The sequence below is a fragment of the Nelumbo lutea genome, chromosome 4, assembly GCF_056320005.1.
Source record: "Nelumbo lutea isolate HS-2025 chromosome 4, American lotus-T2T, whole genome shotgun sequence".
Lineage (NCBI taxonomy): Eukaryota > Viridiplantae > Streptophyta > Magnoliopsida > Proteales > Nelumbonaceae > Nelumbo > Nelumbo lutea.
The window spans coordinates 95,630,287-95,654,148 of record NC_142687.1 but is presented as its reverse complement, the minus strand read 5'-3'; the positions used below and the strand labels follow the sequence as shown (position 1 = coordinate 95,654,148).

The 23,862-nt window shown below is 33.6% G+C and overlaps 1 protein-coding gene, 1 long non-coding RNA gene and 1 other non-coding gene across 7 annotated transcripts; all 3 read left to right on the top strand.

Moving 5' to 3' along the window:
• Window positions 1-5,751: 5,751 nt before the first annotated feature.
• LOC148861983 (methylsterol monooxygenase 1-1-like) lies at window positions 5,752-14,502 on the top strand. 4 transcript variants are annotated; one of them, XR_016095128.1, is made up of 7 exons: window positions 5,795-5,941; window positions 6,134-6,489; window positions 6,604-6,926; window positions 7,487-7,629; window positions 11,334-11,481; window positions 11,700-11,732; window positions 14,163-14,502. XR_016095128.1 is itself a non-coding variant. In XM_088942007.1 (6 exons), exons 2-6 carry the CDS (start codon window positions 6,160-6,162, stop codon window positions 14,241-14,243), a joined length of 915 nt encoding a protein of 304 aa, XP_088798133.1. In that variant the 5' UTR covers window positions 5,752-5,941; window positions 6,134-6,159; the 3' UTR covers window positions 14,244-14,502. The 4 variants fall into 4 exon arrangements, 2 of the variants coding, with proteins under 2 accessions (XP_088798133.1, XP_088798132.1); XM_088942007.1 differs by lacking the exon at window positions 7,487-7,629 and having other exon boundaries at window positions 5,752-5,941; XR_016095127.1 differs by having other exon boundaries at window positions 5,899-6,489.
• On the top strand, window positions 7,042-7,472 carry LOC148861984 (uncharacterized). Of its 2 annotated transcripts, none has more exons than XR_016095130.1 (2): window positions 7,042-7,159; window positions 7,323-7,472. It is a non-coding gene; the product is annotated as an uncharacterized LOC148861984 (long non-coding RNA). The 2 variants fall into 2 exon arrangements; XR_016095129.1 differs by having other exon boundaries at window positions 7,070-7,159; window positions 7,304-7,472.
• Window positions 14,503-14,552: 50 nt separating the features above from the next.
• TRNAK-CUU (transfer RNA lysine (anticodon CUU)) lies at window positions 14,553-14,625 on the top strand. Its single transcript has one exon. It is a non-coding gene; the product is annotated as a tRNA-Lys (tRNA).
• Window positions 14,626-23,862: the final 9,237 nt, after the last annotated feature.

Genomic DNA, 23,862 nt, shown 5'->3' with positions numbered 1-23,862 from the left:
GGTGTACCCATAGTCAGAAATCTAATCATACCCAAGAAACCTATTGGGAGTTAACAACACAACCAAAACAGATACAAAAACTAGAAAAGAAGTAGCACAAGAACAGAACAAGAAGCTAAATCAAAAGAAATATACTTCGGCAAACTTAGTATCCCATGAGTCTCAATATGGTAATTCCATAATGAGGTCTTCTCTAAATCCCCCCCCCCCCAATTTTGATCTCAAGGAAGATATTATTAACTCCTTTCATGACCATTTGGAACAATATACCAGATTCTCCAACTAGCATATTCTACTCCTACAACATCCACCTCTTTTGTATCCTCCCCAAATAAACCAAGTGTTGCTTTTCATATAATCTTTGACATTCTAAAATCCTAATGGATTATTGATTCTAGTTCTTCAAATGATATGACTTGTAAGTCTACTCTATTCCACTCATATATCTTTCTCTCTAGTAGAGATAAAGAGAGGTTAGCTTATGGGTCCTCCTCCTCCATTGCTGGTCACGGATCTATGTCTTTGCCCTTTGGCCTCTCCTTATCGAATATCTTACATGTTCCAAAATTACTAATTAATATGTCGTCTATTAGTGGTATTACTCATGCCTTGAATTGTTCAATAACATTTCTTCCATATTGTTGTGTTTTTTAGGATTTGGTCTTTAGGAGGACAGTTGGTAAAAGAAACATGGTCAATAGTCTCTATGTACTAGAAGATAAAGTTGGTCTTGCATCTTCAGCTTTAGAGTCTTTGAGTCAATCGAGTAAGAGTAATGTTGTTTTATGGCACCATAGATCGGTTCATATGTCTTTTAAGTCTTTGAAGTATTTGTTTCTAGATTTTTTAAGTCTGTATCAGTTAGAGAATTTTAGTGTCAAGTGTGTGAGTTAAGTAAGCATTTTAGATCTTCATCTCCTTTACGCAATAAAAGATTAAAATTTCCTTTTCACCTTGTGTACTTTGATGTTTAGAACCCTATTATTATTCTAACTGAGAATAGATATAAGTATTTCATTTCATTTATAGATGACTTTTCCCAATAAACTTGGTTTTACCTAATGCATTCACAAGAAGTCCCTAATCTTGTGAAAGACTTTCAACGCACGATTTATACTTAGGTTCAAATAGAAATCCAAGTTTTTCAGTTGAACAATGCAACCTTTCAATAGAATAGGGTTGCGGAGAGAAAGAATCACCATCTCTTAGAAGTTGCTCAGGGGATGCTTCTATAGATGAATGTTCTGAGATTTTGGGTGGATGTTGTCATGATTGGTGCCTATGTTATCAACCGTATGCCATCTTGGTTATTGGAATATAAGAATCCTCATCAGCATCTCTTCCCTAAGGCTCCAATGTTTATTATTCTCATGCATGATTTTGGTTGTTATTGCTTTGTTCATGATTTGTCCCCTACCCCTGGTAAACTTGATCCTAAAGCTATTGTGTGTATTTTCTTGGATTACCCTCTCTATCCTTAAGGGGAGAGTAAGGTTGAGGAGAAATAGACTCCAGTGCTATTATTAACTTTTCTTCCTTATCCTCTTCCATTCTGTTTTGTAAACATCTTAAAAGCCAATGCCAACAACATCCTCTAGTTATGGAACAACCTGAAGCTGTGCTACCGATGCCATCGAACTCACAAGGGTTGAATCCAGCCCTCATTCAAGTACCATTATTCCAATTGATATTCTCAAACCTATTGATATTGATACTTCAACTTTTGATCTAGACCTCCTATTGCAAAAAGGAAAGGTCTCAAATCATGTACCACAAACCACCCAATGGTTAAGTTCTTATCTTATGAGAACATTCCACCATCATTTTGTGCTTTCTTTTCAACCATTTATAATGTTTCCTTATTATTTTCTGAAGGGACAGATGCAATGAAGGAAGATTAATGCCTTATATAAGAATGGCACGTGGAAATTGGTAGACCTTCCTAAAGGAAAGGAATCGGTGGGGTGCAAATGGGTGTTTTCTATGAAACACAAGGTAGATGGCACAGTGGAAAGATACAAGGCTCGCCTAGTAGCCAAGGGTTTTACATAGGTATATAGAGTTGATTATGCAAAAACCTTGCTCTAGTGTCAAAGGTGAACTCCGTTCGGGTTTTCCTCTCTCTTTAGTAGCAAATCTGTATTGAAAACTCAATCAATTAGACATAAAAAATGCTTTCTTGGATGGTGATTTGGAGGCAGATGTATACATTATTCAACCTCCTAGCTTTTGTGCTAAATGCAGTGAACAAAATGTTTGCGAGTTAAGGAAATCTTTGTATGGCCTAAAACAATCACCAAGGGTTTGGTTTAGCAAATCCCATTAGGCAGTACAATAGATGGGTTTCACACAGTGCCAAACCAACTACAAACTCTTTATAAAGAAGGAACAAGGGAAAATTGTAACTTTAATAGTTTATGTGGATGATTCATTTGTTTTAAAGCTATAGGTCTACATTTTAGTAGTAAAGTTAAATATTGAAAATTTTATGATTAACTATTGAATCAACTATGCTTAATTCAAATGCATCTTGTTTTAAACTAATAAGAAGGCTTAGCTTCATGTTTTGAGGGAAGGGTTTTGAAGTTATTTCATTTAGAGTTTAAAATTTTGAAGTTATACCTAAATCATCCCTTCTTTAATAAGACCATCAGTCCCAACAACGGTATACATAGGTGAAGGCTTTTATCTTTGAGATTGAGCTGAAGGTAATTTTAGCAATTGTTTTATTTGTGATGAGCCAAAATAATTCTTTTTTAGTATTTTGTTAGACTCTTTGGTAGCTATTAATTTTTTGAAAGGAGATTGACTCTATGCCCTTGATTGTATGACACTTTGGTAGATATTATTTTGTTGAATTCTATGGGGATAAATAATTTTTATTACTATTTATAAACTACCATTTTTTAACACACTCGTACAATCTACAAGTCCACATAAATTGACCCTTATATATCAAACCCGTAAAATTATACGGGCCACTAAATTCAACTTGAACTGTTTATTATTTTAATTTAACCATTCTTATTCTTATTCTTATTCTTATTCTTATTATTATTATTATTATTATTATTATTATTATTATTATTATTATTATTATTAATTTATTTTAGTATTTAATTTAAATTTTTGTTATATACTAATAATATTAACTAAGGGTCCGTTTGGTTTGCAAGAATAGGGGTATAGAATTGGAATCGGAATGGGTTATTCCCATTCCAACTATTTGGTTGGGCGGAATCGGAACCTCATTCCCATTCCTGCTGGAATGGCATTCCTGCTGGAATGGCATTCCCCCATTTGAGGGAATGGCCACTCTGCCCCTCCCTTGGGAATGAAATCCCATTCCTACTGATTTTAATTTTCATTCTCATTATGTCTGAACCAAACATACTATGGGAATAGATCATTCTAATTCTGATTACGAAGGATTTCGATTCCAATTCTGACTACGAACCAAACTGACCCTAAATTTATAATTATTTAAATATTTGCTTAAAATATTTTTTTCCAATTGAGTATAATTATTATATAATAGATTTGTTAATTCATATTTTGCATTTAAGAATAAACATTAATGATTTGGCTTAACAATTTTAATGACTGTTAATAAATATTAATTCTTATTTAAGGTTTAATTATTGTATCCAGTAATTATTATGGGGCATGCTTTGAATAAACATTAATGATAACTGGTGATTGTTATTTCATTTTTTACTATTTACTTAATAAAGCACTTGATAATTGTTATTATTGTTAATTATTTCTATAAATAATTAATTGTTATTATTGTTTACTTAATTCAGTAATTTTCAGCAAATAATTATTTGATTTAATTTGAATTTTTCATTTTTTTAATTGTTTATAATAAACATTTAGGATGACATGGATGTTTGCCCAGAAGTAGTGTATACATCATCACTTGGATTTGATGACATGGATGGATGGATTGTGGGGCCAACAATATGATTCCAACGTATCTAGATCTAGATCTCACATGTGATTTCAATTGATTTATGCAGCATGACATGACCCATAGGCCACAGCCACGGGTAAGGGTGTAAATGAACCGGTTTTGGATTGGACGCGTCCAATATAAAATCAATTTGGGCGGATCGAATGGACTAATAAGACATATTAGATTGGACTAATCCGATCGAAAATATTTATTAGATTGGAGTGGACCTGATTCATCCGTAACAAATTTATATTGGATTGGGTTAGATTAAGCCAATATCTAATCCATTGATATAAGATAAAAATATGTGTCAATGGATCAGGTTTGGGTTGAAAACTAATTTAAATCAAAACAAATTTGAACTGATTGAACGGTCTAGATATTGATTGGACCTCGTACTAAGTACAGGGAAGTTAATTATATATATATATATATATATATATATGAATAAACATAAATGATTTTTATTACCATTTTTTATTACTGTTTATAAACTGTCAATTTTTAAGACATACAATCTACGGGTCCACATAAATTGACCTTTATATGTCAAACCCGTAAAATTATATAGGTCACTAAATTCAACTTGAATTGTTTATTACTTTAATTTAACCATTCTTATTCTTATTCTTATTAATTTATTTTAGTATTTAATTTAAATTTTTTGTTATATAGTGATAACATTAACTAAGGGTCCGCTTGGTTTGCAAGAATAGGGGTTTGGAATCGGAATCGGAATGGGTTATTCCCTTCCAACTGTTTGGTGGGGCAAAATCAAAATCTCATTCCCATTCCTGCTAGAATGACATTCCCCCATTTGAGCTTGGGAATGAAATCCCATTCCTACTGATTTTAATTTCCATTCCCATTCCTATCTAAATCAAACAGACTATGGGAATGGACCATTCCGATTCCGGTTCTGAAGGATTTTAATTCCAATTCTGACTATGAACCAAATGGATCCTAAATTTGTAATTATTTAAATATTTACTTAAAATATTTTTTCCAATCGAGTATAATTATTATATAATAGATTTGTTAATTCATATTTTGCATTTAAGAATAAACATTAATGATTTGGCTTAAAAATTTTAATGACCGTTAATAAATATTGATTCTTATTTAAGGTCAGCAATTATTATGGGGCATGCTTTGAATAAATATTAATGATAATTGATGATTGTTATTTCGTTTTTTGTTATTTACATAATTAAGTACTTGATAATTGGTATTATTATTAATTATTTCTATAAATAATTGATTGTTATTATTATTTACTTAATTCAATAATTTCAGCAAGTAATTATTTGAATTAATTTGAATTTTTTTTTAATTATTTATAATGGACATTTAGGGTGGACTCTTTATTTATTTTAAGAGACCTATCATGTTTTATCTAGACAATGACCCCATACTAAGTAAGGGGCAACTACAATATCATTTAATTTGAAATTTACTATTTAACAATAAAAAATCAATGTCCTATTGAGCAACCTACCCCCAAAGAGTATCAATAACTTTGAAATCATTAATCTATTTATAAAATAGTAAAATTAGATGGATGTTTACAGCAATATCACTAATACTGCTTAATATTTAGGGATATATGAATGGATAAAAAGCATTTAAATGATATGTATTCAAAGAAGCAAAGAAAGAAGAAAATCATTCAAAGAGCTGCTAAGAAAAACAATCCATGCCAAACAACATTTGCAGATGCATCGTAAGAGATGAAAAATATATGACTACAAACAACAAGTAATATAATTAGGACTCCAAAGCCCATCCAACAAGAGAAGCATGAAATAAAGGAGAATAATGGGACCATCCTAATCCAAGTCAGGTGGTAGATGTGCGTGGTAGATGTGCGTATGTGCGTGTGAAGTCGGTGTGAGGTGCCCTATGTAAGAAGCAGATCGGTCTCACACACGATTCAGACTGTAGCAGCACACTGTAACAGCACAGAGATCGATTCCTATCGGGGTAGGGTGCGCTCCTTTCGTTTTTCTTTCCCACTTCCCATTTTCTGAGTTCGGTCACCTCTCGTCCTCCACTCCCTTGCTTTCTCGCTTCTCTTCTTTTCTCTCTTTGTCGATCTAGCAAAACCCTATAAATCTATCTCTCTCACTCTCTTTGTTCTCATTATCGTTTGTTCTTCCTTGGGTTAATCTAAAGGGACGAAAGAGAGAGATCGTCAAGTCATGCTTCCATACCAGAGCTTACAGGAAGCAGAGTTAGCTCTCGGGAGAAAGCTGACATGGGCCGAGAAGCTATGGTTCAATTATTCTGCACAGAAGTCGGATTACTATCTATATTGCCACAACATTCTCTTCTTGTTCTTCTTCTTCTCTCTGGTTCCTCTGCCTTTGGTCCTCATGGAGCTTAAGTTTTCCAAGAGCATTGGAAAGTATAAGCTGCAGCCCAAGGTCAGGCTGTCTTTCTCCGATATGGTCAGGTGCTACAGAGATGTAATGCGGTTGTTTGTTCTTACCATTGGTCCTCTGCAACTAGCTTCCTATCCCACTGTCAAGGTAATCGTCTTCACTGTTTTTTATTTTTTCCTTTTTCCAATTGCAAGAAATTTGAGGTTTCCGAAAGGAAAATCGTTTCTTCTTGTTGGACTGGCTTTGTTATTGCGGTTGCAGTGGGTTGGGATTCGGACGGGTCTGTCATTGCCATCCGGGTGGGAGATTTTATTACAATTACTTGTGTATTTCATTATTGAGGATTATGGGAATTACTGGATCCATAGGTTCCTGCATAACAAATGGGGTTACGAGAAAATCCATCATGTCCACCATGAGTTCACAGCTCCAATTGGGTTTGCTGCTCCGTACGCTCACTGGGCTGAGATCTTGATCCTCGGCTTTCCCTCCTTTCTTGGGCCAGCTCTGGTTCCCGGGCATATAATCACCTTCTGGTTGTGGTTCATTATTCGGCAAGTCGAGGCTATTGAGACACACAGCGGGTACTATTTTCTGCTCCTCTCTCTCTCTCCCCTTTTAACCCTATGAGTTTAACTTATTTCCATGGAATGAAATGGTAATTGAAATCGAGATTATGTTAATTTCTCTTTGTTCGCAGTTGTTAAGTGAAATTGGTTTCTAGAGGATCTTAATCATGGCTTTCCGGTTCCTGTTAAGAAATTATATGCAGAAGAAAAGTAGATTAGAGAGAAGTATGGTTATTTAAGTGATATAGGTTAGTATGGATTTCTCTTCAATAAACCAAACACAGCCTTAATATTAGATGGTGGGAGTAGAATGAGTCAAGTCATTTTTCTCACTCATATGAAACATTACAGACTGATTTTCTGAAACGGGTGTACTTATTACTTAATACCAGTATGGCGTGGACCATGTAGGTTCAGAGATGCGTTGGATTCAAACACGTAGTAGATTCTTGAGGGACACTTGTAAATAAAACGTTCCTTTTTCTCCTTCCTTATTTCAGACAAGAATGTACATGTGTCCTATAGAATGTTACTGAAGTAACAAGTATCAAATTTCAGACATTTTTTTTCTACAGATTTATAGACGACGATAGGGCTGTTTACGGATCGGGTTGGATCGATTTACTGCATGTTGTGTTGTGTTTATTTAACACCTCCACTGACATGGCACTTGAGGGAACTCTTTTTCTGTGAAATTTGTATGTAACTAAATAACCAGGTAAATTTTGGATATGAAATGTGAATTTGTAGTACTTAAATATTTAGTATGATCTTATTATAGTATTTCATTGATTTATGTCTTCATTTAGTATGCTTTCTTTTTTCAACAATTCCCCATGGTTTATATAATATAAAAACACATCATTAAACTCCAACACCTCACCCATCAGCACAGGCTCGATAAATCATAAATGGATTGCAGAATATATCCACAATGGAAGTGCAACATGTTCACAGCCAATTCTTAGTGAGTGTGTTAGCAATGGATTTGTGATGTCAATATTTCTCCTCTCAATCTCCAGCTCTGTACAAAAAAAAAAAAAAATCTCCAGCTCGGTACATGCTTGGTAACTCATTGTGACAATCAACTTGGTAAAGTTAAATACTATTCGTTGATTTACACATGCATGTAGTAGAGAGTATATTTACTTTTCATTGATTTGGTCCCACTGATGTCAACGGGTCGGGTTTGCCTCAACCCTACAATGTCTCAACCTTAACCCGACCCGATCCGCCTTAAAAATACATGAGTTCCAAGCCATTTAACCCGACACTGATCCGACCTGATTTGTAGCATTTCAATTGTATTTTTTTAACACGTTTTGAAGATCTAAAATCTATTAATTTAAGTTAGGAAATTGTTTTATAAAATCTAAAATGCCACACTTTCCATTCAAAAAAAATATATCAAAATCGACTCACAATTAAATCTTAAACTTTAAAACTATAGAGTTAGAAGTCAAAAAAGTTACAAGAATACTTTGTATACATGCATGGTATCATTATAGAGTTAGAAGTCAAAAAGTTAGAAGAATACTTTGTATATTATAGAGTTAGAAGTCAAAAAGTTAAAAGAATACTTTGTATAATACATGGTATCATGATCCCTTACCATGGGTGGGTTAAGCAAAATTCAAACTGATCCAAACCCAATTCGGGTTGAATAATCAGAATTCTAATCTGACCTAAAATCAAATATATGGATTCTAACCCGACTCACTGACATCCCTAGGTCACTCAAATTGACGGAAGACTACAGCTTTGTAATTATAAGGTAAAAGGTGTTCAACCTGTTGATATTTAAGATCCAATATGATGCTCTCATAATCTAATATCATTAGTCTGTACTCTGTACTACGGAACTTTTGATAAGTCTCCCATTTTAGTTCAAGCATTTTCCTAGCACATGAAGGGGCATCGCCCAACGATTGGCCCCTCTCTAGCCAAGGTCTTGAGACGGGTAGACAGGATGGGGTACTAATGAATGGGATCTTCATTATTTCCTAATAACTAGCAAAAACCAAAGTTTTGATAAATTAATTATGTACTAGCTGCAATAAACTTTCTCAAGAGTAAAAGGTCATCAAATGTAGTGGATGCCATCAGAATTTTTATGTTGAATTTAATTGTCTCTGGTTTAACTTGTCTTTATTATAACTATAACTAGCGGAGGAGCCCCGCATTGCAGGGGCAAAACATGATAGTAAGTGGCTTGCCAAAGATAAATTATTGTATAGGAAAAAATTTTGCCAAAGGTAAATTTTTTAAATAAAATTTTATTGGAAATAATATCTATTTAAAATAAATAAAATTTTATGGATACTAATATGTTTAATTTAATAAAATAAAACAATAAATAATTATGACCATCAGGAAATAGAGTGAAAGAGGGGGAGATGACTTTTGTCATTGTATTTTAATTTTATATAGTGGAATAATTGTAAATAGTTAAATAATAATTAATCTAATTTAATAAATAAATAAATTTAGTAAAATAAATGAGATAAATAGACAATCAAGTGAGAGAGTAAATATATACATGATTTTATGTCTTACTTTGCCAGCAATAATAATTTGTTAGATTACTAAATTATTAACTAATTAAATAATTTAGTAAAATAAATAATTAAATAAATAAAACTTTATGTACTATCAATACAAGATTGGTAAAGGCTATATCAAATTATTTAATTAATTAATTCAGCGTTGTTAGTGGGTCGAGCTGAACTATTGAGCTACCGAGCCCATGAGCAGGCTTTGCTTGGTCCGTGGCCTAGCCTGGATTGAGACTTGACCTGCGGACCAGCCCTGGTCCGTGTAGGCTCGGGCTAAAATAAAATTTCAAGATCTTTTTTAATTTATGTTAAAATTTTCATTATTTTTTCAAAAATTTTAAAAAACATGGCTTATCCTAGTTCGTGGCCCAGCCTGGCCTAAGACTTGGCCCACAGACCAGCTTGGCCCGTGGCACAACATGGGCCTGTGCGGGCTCGGGTTGTATATTATATACAATAATTATATGATATATTAATATATATAGCTTTATTTTCAATTTATTATTGCATATATAAACAATTGTACACATCAAAATTCATATAAAATATTATTTTAACATCTTTTTAATTTTTTATCTATTTTATAATTTATAAAAACATGGCGTAGTCTAGTTTGTGGCCCAATAATAGTTATATAATATATATATATATATATATATATATATATATATATATATTTTATTTTCAAATGTATGCATCAAAATTCATATAAAATAAAATTTTAAGATACTTTTTAAATTTTTGTCTATTTATTTTAATTTATGTTAAATTTTTCATTTTTTTTCCAACATTTTTAAAAAACATGGCTTAGCCCGGTTTATGGCCCAGCCTGGCCAAAGACTTGGCCTACGATACAGCATGGGCCACGTGGGCTCGAGCCGTATATTATATACAATAATTATATGATATATAATTTTATTTTCAATTTTATTATATAATTTCATTTTATTAATGCATATATAAACAATTGTATACATCAAATTCATATAAAATAAAATTTTAAGACCTTTTTTTTAATTTTTTCATCTATTTTTAATTTATCTTAACTTATTCATTATTTTTTGTCAAAATTTTTAAGAAACATGGATTAGTCCGATTCATGGCCTGACATGGCCTAAGACTTGGCTCGCAGCACAACATTAGCCTGCATGGGCTCAGGCCAAATACTATGCCGAGCCAACCCTCTAAAGTATGGTAGGGGAGGGAAGCATGGCCCGATTGTAAATAAAATGAGAGATAAAGACATTTTTTAACAAATATGAAAAAGGTAAGAGTTTAGTGGCATCATTGTAAATAATTAGCGATGGCACTATTGTAAATAATTACATTTTAGTATCAAATATGAAAGAGGAAAGGAGAAAGAATAAGTTATGATTGTTTTTTGTTTTATTCAATGGCATCATTGTAATTAATTAAATTTGTAACAATAATTATTAAAAATATGAACATAAAAAGATTATAAGATTATAAGATTTCATTTAGGTTATATAAAAAAGAAAAGGTTGAATTTGGCAAATGCATAGCATGATAGTAATCCGCCATATAACCTTTTACTTTTAGGTTATATATAGATTTTCATATAAAAGTTTGACATTGTTATTGAAATGATGAAATCATTCCGTCATCAAGAGCAATTCCATAAGTTTTAGGTTGGTATCTTTCTTAAAACATAAAATGCTTTGTTATTGTTAATAAGCTCTACTTATGAACTTATTTTGTTCTCATCGCTTCTGATGCAATATATATTCATATTGGTCAAAAGTGACATAGATTGAGAAGCTTCGTCTTCCTTTCCTTTATCATCTGAATCTTTTTATGCAATCAAAATGCAGTGACCAAACTTTTTGCATCAAACACTGTTATGCAGGTATGACTTCCCCTGGAGCCCCTCAAAATATATCCCCTTCTATGGGGGAGCAGAGCACCATGATTACCATCATTTTGTTGGGGGCCAAAGCCACAGCAACTTTGCTTCAGCATTCACCTACTGTGATTACATTTATGGAACTGACAAGGTTTGTTGATGAGAATATTCCATTTTCATCCGTACGTGTAGATCTTACATTGTTTAAAGGAAAAGGTAGGGAAAGAAGGGAAAGACAGGGAAACCTATACAAGGCTTGTATAGATTTCCCTATCTTTTCCTTCCTTTCCCTACCTTTTTCTTCAAACCAAACATAGCCTAAATGATAAAGCATCCTTTTATTGATTATTCTCTGATGTATTTTATCAGGGTTATCGATACCATAAGGAGACCCTCAAAATGGTAATGTGCTTCCCTCCTTTAGGCCTTATTGGGTGATTTGGGTGATGGGTATGTGTGTGTATATGCCTATGAAACCTGCTTTATTGTTTTTGGTTTAGCGGGATGTTGTTTGTACTTTTATTCATTGTGTATGAATGGGTTTTATTAAACAAAAACTAAACAATAGAAACATATAAGAGTATATAATTATTTTATATTTTAATTTTTTTAAATAATTAATAATTATTTATATTTTATATACATTTTTTAAAATTTTTTTGCAATAAAAAATAATAATAACTCATTTCAGCTAAGGTTGTTCATCAAACTGATCAAATCGACCAACTCAACCAAATTTGACCCAAGTTAGTATTTCCGATCGATTTTGGTTCAACAATTTCCCAACCCGACTAGGTTGGATCATTTTCGGTTTAGTCATTTGTAAATTGACCAAAACCAAATTAACCTAACCATAATATATATATATATATATATATATATATATATATATATATATATATATATTAAATACAATTTTTTAATATGAGAAAGTAGGATAATTTCCATATTTCTTAGTCTAAAATATTTTATATTATAAATTTATTTTTTAATAATACCATTGTAATTTTTTTAATTTAAATCTCTTGAACTAACTAAAACAAACCGAAATTTGACGCAAACCGATACAACTCAAATTGGCTAGTTTTCATTAATGGTCAGTCGGTTTTGGGTAATCAACTCAAGTTGACCGACTCATGAACAATCTTAATTTCAGCTAAATTAATAGTCCAATCTCTACTAAATAGCAATAGTTTAATCTTCAATAATTATTAAAAATTTATAGCAAAAACACACAATTATTAAAAATAAATTTATAGTGAAAATACAATAAATACAATGATTAAAAAATATTATTAATATTAAAAATAAATTAAATTAGTCAATAAATAGTATAATCTCAAATAACAATAGTTTAATCTCCAATAATTATTGAAAATATATTTATTACAGAAAAACAATAAATAATTATTGAATAATAAATATTAATTTTTGAGTATATAAATATATATTAAGATTTTAAAGTTATTTTTTTATTGAATTTAATAATCCCTAAAATTAAAATTTATACTATTATTACATAATTTTGTTATTAAACTTGAAAAATATTAAATTGTTACTAATTTGAATATTATGAAATCTATTATCATTATTTTTCTACTTTTAAGAGATTTTTTAAAATTTATTAAATAATTTCGTTATTTTAACTATTTTAAAATTTTAGTTATTTAAATATCTAAATAATATGTAACATATTTAAAATTTTTTGTTATTTGAATTTTATTTATTTTAAAGTTATTATGTAATATTAAATATTTTTTATATATTTTTAATATTTTATTATTTAAAATATTTAGCTACTGAAATATTTAAATAGTATTTTATTTTTTAATGTTAAATTTTTATTATTTGAATAACATTTAAATTGTATATTCCATAAAAATATAATTTATATTGTTATTAAATCTATTATAATTATTTTTTGTGTTTTAGTAAATATGTTAAAGTTAACATATAATTTAGTTATAATGTTTAAATAATTCTTAAATTTTTAATTCAAACTATTTTAGTATATATATATATATATATATATATATAGAGAGAGAGAGAGAGAGAGAGAGAAAGAGAGAGAGAGAGAGAGATAAAAAGCAAATGATATGATAAATAGGAATTTGAGATAATATAGGAGAAAGTGGGGTATTGTGGTGCCACTTGACTAGACATTAGTAAAGTAAATCCCTCATTCTTTATCTATTGGTTGTCAGAGATAATTTAGCCTATGTTGTTAAATTCATTATTGGTTTAATCGACAATTATGTGGAAATAAAAATATGAAAATTTCAAAAAAAAAACAGAAGATTATCAAGGTGGCAAGGAGAGGGATAGTGACGTGGATAACCTTGTTTCATATTATATAGAATAGATATGTATAATTTCAGGGCGCACTATTCAACATGCTCCTCCTAAACTTTATCACCTTGTAAATGGTCTAAGCATGCTTTTGTCAAAAATCATTAACTTGGTCAGTGACATGTTGACCTGTTGACAATGGTTTTTGGTCTTTTTTTTTATTTTTTAGTCCTTTTTTTTATTTTTTAAACTACAATGGGCCATCTGTTTGGACTGGATGGTTGAACCGCTGATTGGAAACCCACAACCAAAACGGTTCCAGTGCTGGGTCGGTTTTAAAAACATTGAGCCTAAGAATATAGTGCTGTTTAGAGAACTAAGGATGATTTTGCAACAGGATATACATAGATGAAATGTAGCTAAGGTGCTGGTGGTGGATACCAAACTCACTACAAAAGGATGGTTCTTTTCACCAGAGTCAGCATGTACCGTATTGCTTGGTTCCTCCCTCCTAACCAACTTTTTTTTTCCTTGTAACCACAGCTGAAAGAGGAATGGAGTAGCAGCTCTGAACAAAATGGAAATGGGTATCAAATCTCGAACCAAGATCCCAAATCTGATTAGGCGGTGGAACTTCAGAAACTGTCTCCGAAACTTTCTCTTCCAATCTCTTATAACCCGAGAGTGGTGGGTGGGGATTAAGTGGAGTTGTTAGTCAAACTCACGATGCATATCCCTAATTTCTGTTATAATCACGCTTCTACGTCAAAGTTTATATAAATCCGGATTGTGAGTTGTGTGGTTACCTATTTCTAATTGAACCGTTCTCACTATTACAGACTTTCTGATTGTATTTGTCTAAAGAATTTTCTATTCTGTTTAACGTGTTTTGTAGATAAGGATATTATAATTCACGAGTAGGAATAATAGTTGGCCCGTCTAGCTCAGTCGGTAGAGCGCAAGGCTCTTAACCTTGTGGTCGTGGGTTCGAGCCCCACGGTGGGCGCTTGGTTTTTTTTGCTCCTACGACAGTCTACACCCGCCAAGCAAAGTAGAAAATGGCTGAATCAGTTGATAGACCCAATGAGCTGACTGCATGTTCTCTCCCCACTTAAACGGGCTTCCTAGATAAATTGGCATCAATGCTATTGCTCCAAAAAATAGTGATACATGAGCGCTAAGTTGGAAAAAATGGTGTTCCAGAAAATGTATATTTGTTTGGAACTGTTTTTTCATAAAAAATGGTGTTTTAAGTCACGCTTTAAAAATCGAAAAGACATTGTTTAGAGCAATACTGAATTTGGCAGTGATATATCAGCGTTACGTCAGAAAAAATAGTGTTCCAGAAAATATGTTTATTTGGAACTGTTTTTTCATAAAAATCAGTGCTTTAAGCCATACCTTGAAAATAAAAAAAAAAACATGGTTTAAAGCAATACAGAATTTGGCATTTTCTCATATTGCATTTTTTTTTTTGTTAATGAAAACGTGATGTGACAGTGGCATAGACTTCCTATAATGAATATTAGTGCTGAAAACAGACATGATGCACTGGTAACAAACAAAAAGTGTTATTGTTGCTCCAAAAAACGTCTTAACTACAATAACATTTTCAAACAGAAAAAAAATCATTATTTTCTCAAAAAATGGTATTTTCAACGCATACATCAGCAGAGAAAATGATATTATATCTGCTGCATCGATGCCAAACATATACTGGCCGGCCTTGCGATGCAATCATGATCACAACAAATGTGATCTCTACACAACTGAGGGAGGGTAGCCCGTCCCCGTACACAACTCCACAATCCTGGTGAATATATTTGATCCAAGTCGTCTCCTCTGCAATCAGCCAGAGAACACCATCTGACCAAAGCAAGATCTGAGCATAAAATAGAATGGATTACATAATAGAATTGAAGTCATAACAGAGCCGCTACAAATTAAAAACATAAAGCAGTGACTCGGTGAGGTTTTATTTAATGGAGGACCGGAAGGAAAACAAAAGTGGAGGCTGAGGCAACTGATAGCGGTGCTCAGGCGTAATGAGGCTTTCGACCACCACGGCCGCTGCCGCTCCCAATTCTGTTCCTCGGGTCGTTCCTGGTGTTGGCTTAAGGATCGCTGTAGTTGTCGGTGCGCGCTTTCAGGGATCTTCCCTCCACCACCACCACTAACTACATTTATTAGATTCATATTGGATTTACATCGATCACAATTACAACAAAAATAAAGCCTCGCCGAATTACATGGGCTTGGGATTAGGTATGCTAAATCTGTTGTAAATAAAACATGGTTTTTAAAACCAGACCGGAAAAATTAGGAATCAATCCGTTTTATCCCAAAATCGCTTTTTGGCAAAAAATCATTGATTTGGTTAGTGAATCGTTGACCCGGACAGTCAAAAAGTCGATCTGGACAATGGTTATTGACCATTCTTTTTATTTTTTTCTATCAAAACGGGTCGTTCGTTTAGACCAGATGATCAGACCATTTGACCCAGGAAGCAGACCCCAAAACGGTTTTCTGTCTGGTCTGGTTTTAAAAACCTTGGTAAAAGATGGTGGCAATATTATATGAAAATTTAACACCCTGGTATAGCAATCTTCTACTTGTGCCAGTATACTGATTTATTTTATTTATGTATTTTAAAAACATTTGCTTGCCATCCATTTTTTATGTTTAGATTTGTTATTTAACTTAAGATAATTAAATCAAGTTATATTTCTAAATAGTAACTTACTTTATGGATCCTAATATCATTTGAAATGAGTTGTTATTTTTTGGATAGATTATAAAGATCCCCGTAGAATGGGGTCAATGACAATCACCCTCTAAACTTTAAATTTGCAACAAACACCCCCTCCATTAGAGTTCAATCAATTAACTTTGAAAAAGATTTTCATTCAGTTGTTTAAAATTTTTTAAATCTCCAAATTACCATTTTCTTATTTATTTGAATGAGTTATGATTCAATTAGTTTTCTAAATACAATATTGAATTCATCTCGGTTTCTCTAATTGATCCTTGTAATTTATAGTTGGGTTCAATATTCTTATCAAATGGTAGAGGTTTATGGATATAAATTTAAGGCTTCATTTGGTTATTTCTTGATTTATTGGAGAAAGAAGTGGACAATTTTTATATTTTAATATGAAGAGAGATACTCATGTTAGTGAAATGAAAAGAATAAAAAAAAACTTGTTTTTGTATGTCAATGAAATGATTCTTATTATTTTAGCTGGTTTTACTTGGAGTAAATAAAGGTATATTTGGGTCAATTAGGGTTTAAGAGAAAAGGGCAAAAAAAATAAAATAAAGAATATTTAGATGGATATTTTAGTAATTTAATGCATTAAGTCATCTAACTTAATGGACAAGGGGTATAAACCATCATGGGGTCTTTGATGTAAGTGAAAGTTCGGGGGGGCAATTATAAATTATAATTTATGATTTACCAAGTTTTTTGAAAGTGGAGATAACTACCATTTGAGTGGATAGACGCATTTATGATTAATAAAGTTTTTGTTTGACACGAAGAACAACTATTTTGAGATGCTCTTTCTTAAGAAAATAAGACATCATTTGTCTAAAAGAGAAACTCTCTAATTTGAAGGCTTTTTTTGCCAAATCGGGACATTATATTCTTTTCCAGAATTTGATTTCCTTTAGCCTCAATTTGTTTGCATTGGTACACATTCATGTATGGGAATATAAACCATAGAGTAATAACTTTTTTCCTTATTTGCTTCAGATTTTATTTCTACTTCATTTACGTTGCAAATAAGTAAGATAAATAAAATTGAAAACAAAAACAAACCAGACTATTCATTCATATTATTTATTTGCACTCCCATATTTATGAACTTATATATGAATGAAATTACATTGAAAACACAGTAGGCCTAATTAGAATCTAGATACTAGAAGGCAGTCTAAATGCTCTCCTAGTGACTGCGTACGTGTTCCTTTGAAAATGATAAAACTTTTTTCAATCATGGTATTAAAAATTGAAATGGAATTATTTTGACCACCGGTTTCTGGGTTGATGGTTTGATCATCCGGTTTGAATGAATTCTATTTTGATAAAAAAAATTAAAAAAATAAAAAACAGCTAAAAACTATTAAACAGGTCGGCAAATTGATAGTTTGACCGCCCGAATCAACGAATCGTTGACTGATCGAATAATTTTTTATCAAGAACCAAATTTGAGATAAATTTGAACCAAGTACCTAAACGGTTCCCGGGCCAAACAGTTTGACCATCTAGGCCAACGAAAGTTCAAAAACCATGCTTTCAACTTCTATATCCAAAACTTTCAAATTTTATGCCACTTTTAGTTTAATACCTTGATCTTCTGTAAGACTGCTTTGCAGAGTGAGGCCGTTGTAATTTGCCACATCCACTCCTGTCTTTGGAAGTATGCCATTTGAGAGAGGACCTGCACCAAAAGTTGAGGATGATCAAATTAAGGTGCATGCACCCAAGATACTAGCTAGGTACAATATTCGTTTGTCAAGGAAAATTTCAACATTAATTTGCAACATAAGACACCAAACTTATCTTTGGCTCTACGATGAGACTGGTCGATCCAAGGCCCCATCCTTTGACAGCCCAACCTTTTGTTTTATTTAGGGATGGCAATTTTTTCCATCCCTGATTCGATGAGGTTAGGTATGAGGATTGTTTTGGCAGGGCAGGGATAGGGATTAATAAGAATCCCCAGTTGGAGTCAGGATCAAGGATGGGAATTTAGGTCCCCGCCCTGCCTCAACCCCAACCCCAATTATATATATTGAATGTTATTTATATTAAATATTATTTATAATTTAAATTTTTATTTATTTTAAGTAAATTTATTTTAAAAAATACTGAAAACATTTCGGGGATTTGGGTCCCCATAGGGAACCCATCCCCGTCAAGGATCAGGGATGGGGATGGGGTTAATTTCAAAATCGGGGTTGGGAACAGGAAATATGATCCCCGCCCCGTTGCCATTCCTAGCATTAACTTTCAAGTTTCAACCCTAAACGGAATGTGTGGGTGGCATATTTTTTATTTTTATTGAAATTATAATTTTAATTTGCCTCCTTTTCATTTAAAACAAACTTTCTTTATTTTTGAAAATATAGAGAAAGGTTGAACCGGTATTTCATTCTATGGGAAGAAAATATAGATGAATCTCAGTTTAGTGTTCACTAGACGTAAGACTCAGTTGAAGGGATAGGAAATCCATCACATGGACGCCCAAAGATTGTAGAATAAGGGGGCGAATTTCAAAAATTTTTCTCTCCCTTCAACTGGGAATCGAATTCCCTATTTAGAAAATCATATTTTCAATGATCACTCTTGAACTATAAACTGAACCAGATCTGAACCAAAAGGAGTAGGGAGAGATAATACTTGATACAGAGAAATAATATCTCTCAATGGAGGTGTTCACGCCCAAGGTAGGATCCAAAATCTGCTCCCACTGAAGATGGCGCAGTGCAGGGTGGAGCAGAATCAGTAGTGTTCTTCCAAAAGAACTTGATCCTTCTCAAAAATCACCTGAACGGCTTATGAATACAACTCCTACCAATCTTTTCTCCAAAAGATTGGAATCAATATCCAATCTTGATTTCTCCCAAGGAATGGAGATCGAACTGCTGTAGGCGGCGGCTGCAGGAAGGAGGCGGCTAGAGAGTATTTGCAGAGTGTAGAATTCTCTCTTCTGTGATCTCAGCTCTGAAGACAAGACTGTTGGTTGTCTGTTGTGATGTGTCTAAAGGCTGCCGCCCCCTCTTCCTTTTATAGACTTAAAGGGATCAGCTCCTAATCCCAATAGGAGTTGCTAACACAAATCATATCTAGATTAGAAGTCCCTTTAAGATAAGGAATAACCCTTATCTTATATACAGATTAGATCAGCCATCTCCTAATCTAATTAGGAATTTTACAGGTCTAAATCTCATTTAGATCTTGGATTCTCTGAGTAGATAGGGTGTGGGCCCAATCCTATTAGCTGATCTTATCTCAGAATTCACCCCTTAATGACTAATCAAATTAGCCCAGTTCGAAATGGGCTTAAGGCCCATTTAGGGTTATGTATTCATTAAGCCTTCCAAAACTGATGCCCAGTTGGGCTTCCTTGTATGGCGTGGGACCCAAACATTGATCTACACATCAGCCACATGGGTTCAACCCAACCTTTGTTACAAGGCTTGGCCGAATACACTGTTATGGACAGTGCACCCCCTGAAACCCACCAGATGGGATCTATGGGCCCAACACTTACCCTAAGTGATCCCTGGGCCAAGCCACCTTGTAACACCCAGGGACTGTGGGCAGATGCAAGATTAGCCCATCAGGTATTATCCTTAATGGTCTTACACTTAACATCTCAGCCCATAATGATCATACACTGCCCGACAAGAGAGGACCTCTCCCTCGGCTGCAAGGAACAGTGTTGCACTCTCTCAAGTATGGATCCCGGGAATTAAAACATATTTGCAAACATTTCAAAACCATAATACATATACTTTTATATCTCATATAAAATATATTTTGCAAAACAAATCTCAACGATTGAAATCGGTTGCCAGCAGTCTTGGTTTCCATCAGTGAGAGTGCATCCCCGATCATTACCTTTGTCCGACAAAGGGGCTAATCCTGTCACTATGATCACCCACTCAGATGAATTCTCAGACTGTCCCAACATACCCAGGTTTTGACCCCCGCTAAGGATCTCACTGATTGGTATATCAAAGACAGCCCAATCCGACACTTAGTACAATATCATAATCGAGTCTAGGGGTCGGGTGTAACTTTTCAGTTTTGCCCATCAATTTCCAAGGTCTAGGGCAACACTGGAAATCTGGTCTAGTTCAAAAATTCAACTAATCTCACACTGTATGTGCCTAGGGTCTCACCCTGGTAACTAAGACAAACCACCCCAATCGACTTGGTGGCACCACAGTGTCAGCCTTGTCAGGATAGGTCTCCCCAGACCGACCCACTGGCTGTGAACATTCTAAACTAACACGAGTCTCATTAAGTGTCCAATTTAAGGGTATTACACAAAAACATACCAAGGGAACATGAATCAAATATGCACTTTTATTCATTTACAATAAACTCATAAAGTACATCATTTTGATTGAAGCTAAGGGCATACAAAAACTATCTAACATCAGTTTAGTTTGATAGGAGTAGAAATACAAATATGTAGAATGCAAAACCTTATATTTTGTATATATTTGTACTATACATATTTGTATTTATACTCTTTTCAAGCTGAGCCTAAAGTTGTGTTGAGTTGCATACAATTTTATTTACACCACTAAACATACATAAGAGTGGAAATAAAAAAAAATGCAAATTCTCGTTTGACTTTATTGGGTTTTATTTTATTCTATTTCATGTTTTAATTTACTTGATTTATACTATAATCAAACAAAATAAACTAAAATTTGAAATAAATCAGAATTTACACTCAAATCATTTATACTGCTATAGTTTTGCACGAGTACAAATTTATTTACATCGCACCCAAGAGCACGATGGCTGATCATCCATGCATCGTGCATGTCTGTTAATCATTGGACGGCCGAGATCAGAACTCTCTCTATCACCAAGAAAAAGATTAGGAAAAAAAAAATGAAAATGTACTGGAAGCAGGGAAATCGTGTGGCGAGCGGAACTGCAGAATACTCCTGCAAACGTAAAAAGCAGAAACCACCAAAGCTGAACCCCTTTGCCATTTCTCCTTTCTTCTTCTTTGAGACGGGATCTCTCTCTGGGAAAGGCCATTTGTGCTCTGCATTTAGAGGAGGAGCGCACATTTGTGCTCTGCATTTAGAGGAGGAGCGCACATTTGCTGTGAACGGACACGTGGCAAACGGGAACGAGAAGATAGCGTTCATGGCATGGTGTTTTGATGTTTTCCATTTTGGGTTGCGGTGTATTGTAAGAAAAAAAAAGAGTTGACTAACGATTTTTTCCTTCTTATTTATACGCGTTAGAACTTACAATAAGGGATGTTCACTGATTGGATCGATTCGGCTTGCTTGTAGGTTGTTTAGCAAATCGAATGGTAACGGGGCAGATTTACGGTGGGGATTATATTTTCTATTTTCATTCCCGATTCTCATTGGAATAAAATTTGCCCCTTATTTCCGATTGTGGACAAAGACTCAAATCCCTAAAATTTTATGAAAAGTACGGAAACACATGATGCAGAATTCTGAATTGCAATCCCCCCTACAATTAGCCCTGTCCCCTTGATAGACCACATCCTGCCCATGAATTTGGTATCAATTCACAGTCATGATGCAGAATTCTGAATTGCAACCCCCTACAATTAGCCCTGTCCCCCTTATAAACCACATCCTGCCCGTGAATTTAGCATCAATTCACAGTCATGATGCATTCCCCCTGTACTTTGGGCCTAGTAAATTCTGAACTGAATTGATTTGTAGTTCTCCCTAAAATTTTATATATATATATATATATATATATATATATATATACATAACCGGGGCCGGATCAAGATGGGGTGGGGACCTCAATCCCCAATCCAATGGGGTTGGGGAAGTCGGATCCCCCATCGAGGATGGGAAAATTTTCCATCCCTACCCGAAACCTAATGCATCTTTAGTGAAAACTGGTCAATTTGGTTTGAATCGATTTTTGATTTATTAGTGGATTCAAACGATCTGAATTTAGAAATGAAAAAGTTTAGTTTTAAAAAATTATAATAATATTTAAAAAGTTAACTTTTTTATATAAAATATTTTAAATTAAGAAATATGAAAAATTTTCACTTTTTCTAATGTTTTAACTGAACCAACCCACCAACTCGGATCCGAGTTGGGTCGGTTTTACCACGGGAACACTGTTAAACTGAATCAGAAACGTCATCATCAACACGTGTACGTGTGGCAGGAAGTCATGAGAGGAAGTAGAGGGACAAGAAATAGTTTGAGAAGCACGATATCAATTCGGCTTAGTATGTATGTACGTAAAAATGAAGTAGGTTCAGTCGGTGTTTGAGTTGCCTTTACTATTCAGCGTAGAGTAGGGATTGGGTGTAATTCACATTTGCATTTGCTTTTTGCCTTTTCGTGGGCTAGGATTTATCCTCTGATGCGATAGATGGTTGTGATTCGATCGTCTAACACAATGTAGTAATCGTGTGGAAGAGGTTTCCATGGTCCATAACCATAAGATTGTGATGAGTAGCCTTTTGACCTCGATCATGATGCATAGTCCTCCCAGGTACGTACGTTACGTTCACCGTAGTCAGGACTCTGGAAGTCTGGAGAGTGGAGATGGAACATTTTTGGGAGGGTAATGGGCTCATGGGCCAGAAATGTGACACCTACCTTGACGAAGAAGACACGATTATTACAGCAGGCTATTTCTAAGGCTGCGTTTGGGAGCCGTGAAAATACAAAAATCCATAGATGTAAATTTAGAATGGCCTAGAATGGTCAGATACGTCAACGTAAAAGGCGAATCGGCCGAATGTGCCTTTTATTTGGAAGAACGGTGTAAACATTGGTGGATATTGTCGGGGAAGAATGGGGTCACTGTAACTTTGGAGGAAAAGCTCTGAGGCACGTCTGAAGACATTGTTTTTAGAACATTATTTGCCTTCACTCAGTTTTATTGAGTTTGCTGTTGGGTTATAGGCAAATTCGTTCCCAAGATACAATAGAGTCTTGGGCGATAATTTACAATTAATAAAGTTGAAGAGTCTCCAAAGAAACATTTTGTGAGACTGTAAGAAAATGTAGGTACTGATTTAGAGAATGCACCTTGAACAGTCACAATTTCAAACATTATGACTATTTAAAAAGTAGTAAACAGTCGATGACTGTTAACTTTGAATTGTGCCTCTTGATCACTCCGACATGACAACACGTGTTTAGCCAGCCACCAGCAAAATTATTTTTTTATACATGATGTTTATTGCCACATGGCATATGAGGATAGAATTAAAAATTAAAACCCACATTTGAGAGAACCAGTAGGGGTGGCAATTTTTAACCCAATCTGCTGTATCCACCCAATTCGGTCATTTACAAGTTGTGTGATCAATCCATCTATTTAAATGGGTTGGGTTGTGGATAACCATTGGGTTAACCATTATAGATATAAGTATTAATTTTATAAAATTAATGGGTTTGGGCAGTTGAATTGAATTAAAGCGGATTTGAGTTGAATCCAACCTATTTAATTTTATATAACTGGATCATT

Excerpts from the sequence above, each read along its gene's own strand:
- LOC148861983 (XM_088942007.1), top strand. The coding sequence starts at position 6,160 with ATGCTTCCATACCAGAGCTTACAGGAAGCAGAGTTAGCTCTCGGGAGA. Across the intron at positions 6,927-11,333 it reads GCTATTGAGACACACAGCGG|GTATGACTTCCCCTGGAGCC; the intron begins GTACTATTTTCT and ends ACTGTTATGCAG. Across the intron at positions 11,733-14,162 it reads ATAAGGAGACCCTCAAAATG|CTGAAAGAGGAATGGAGTAG; the intron begins GTAATGTGCTTC and ends TTGTAACCACAG.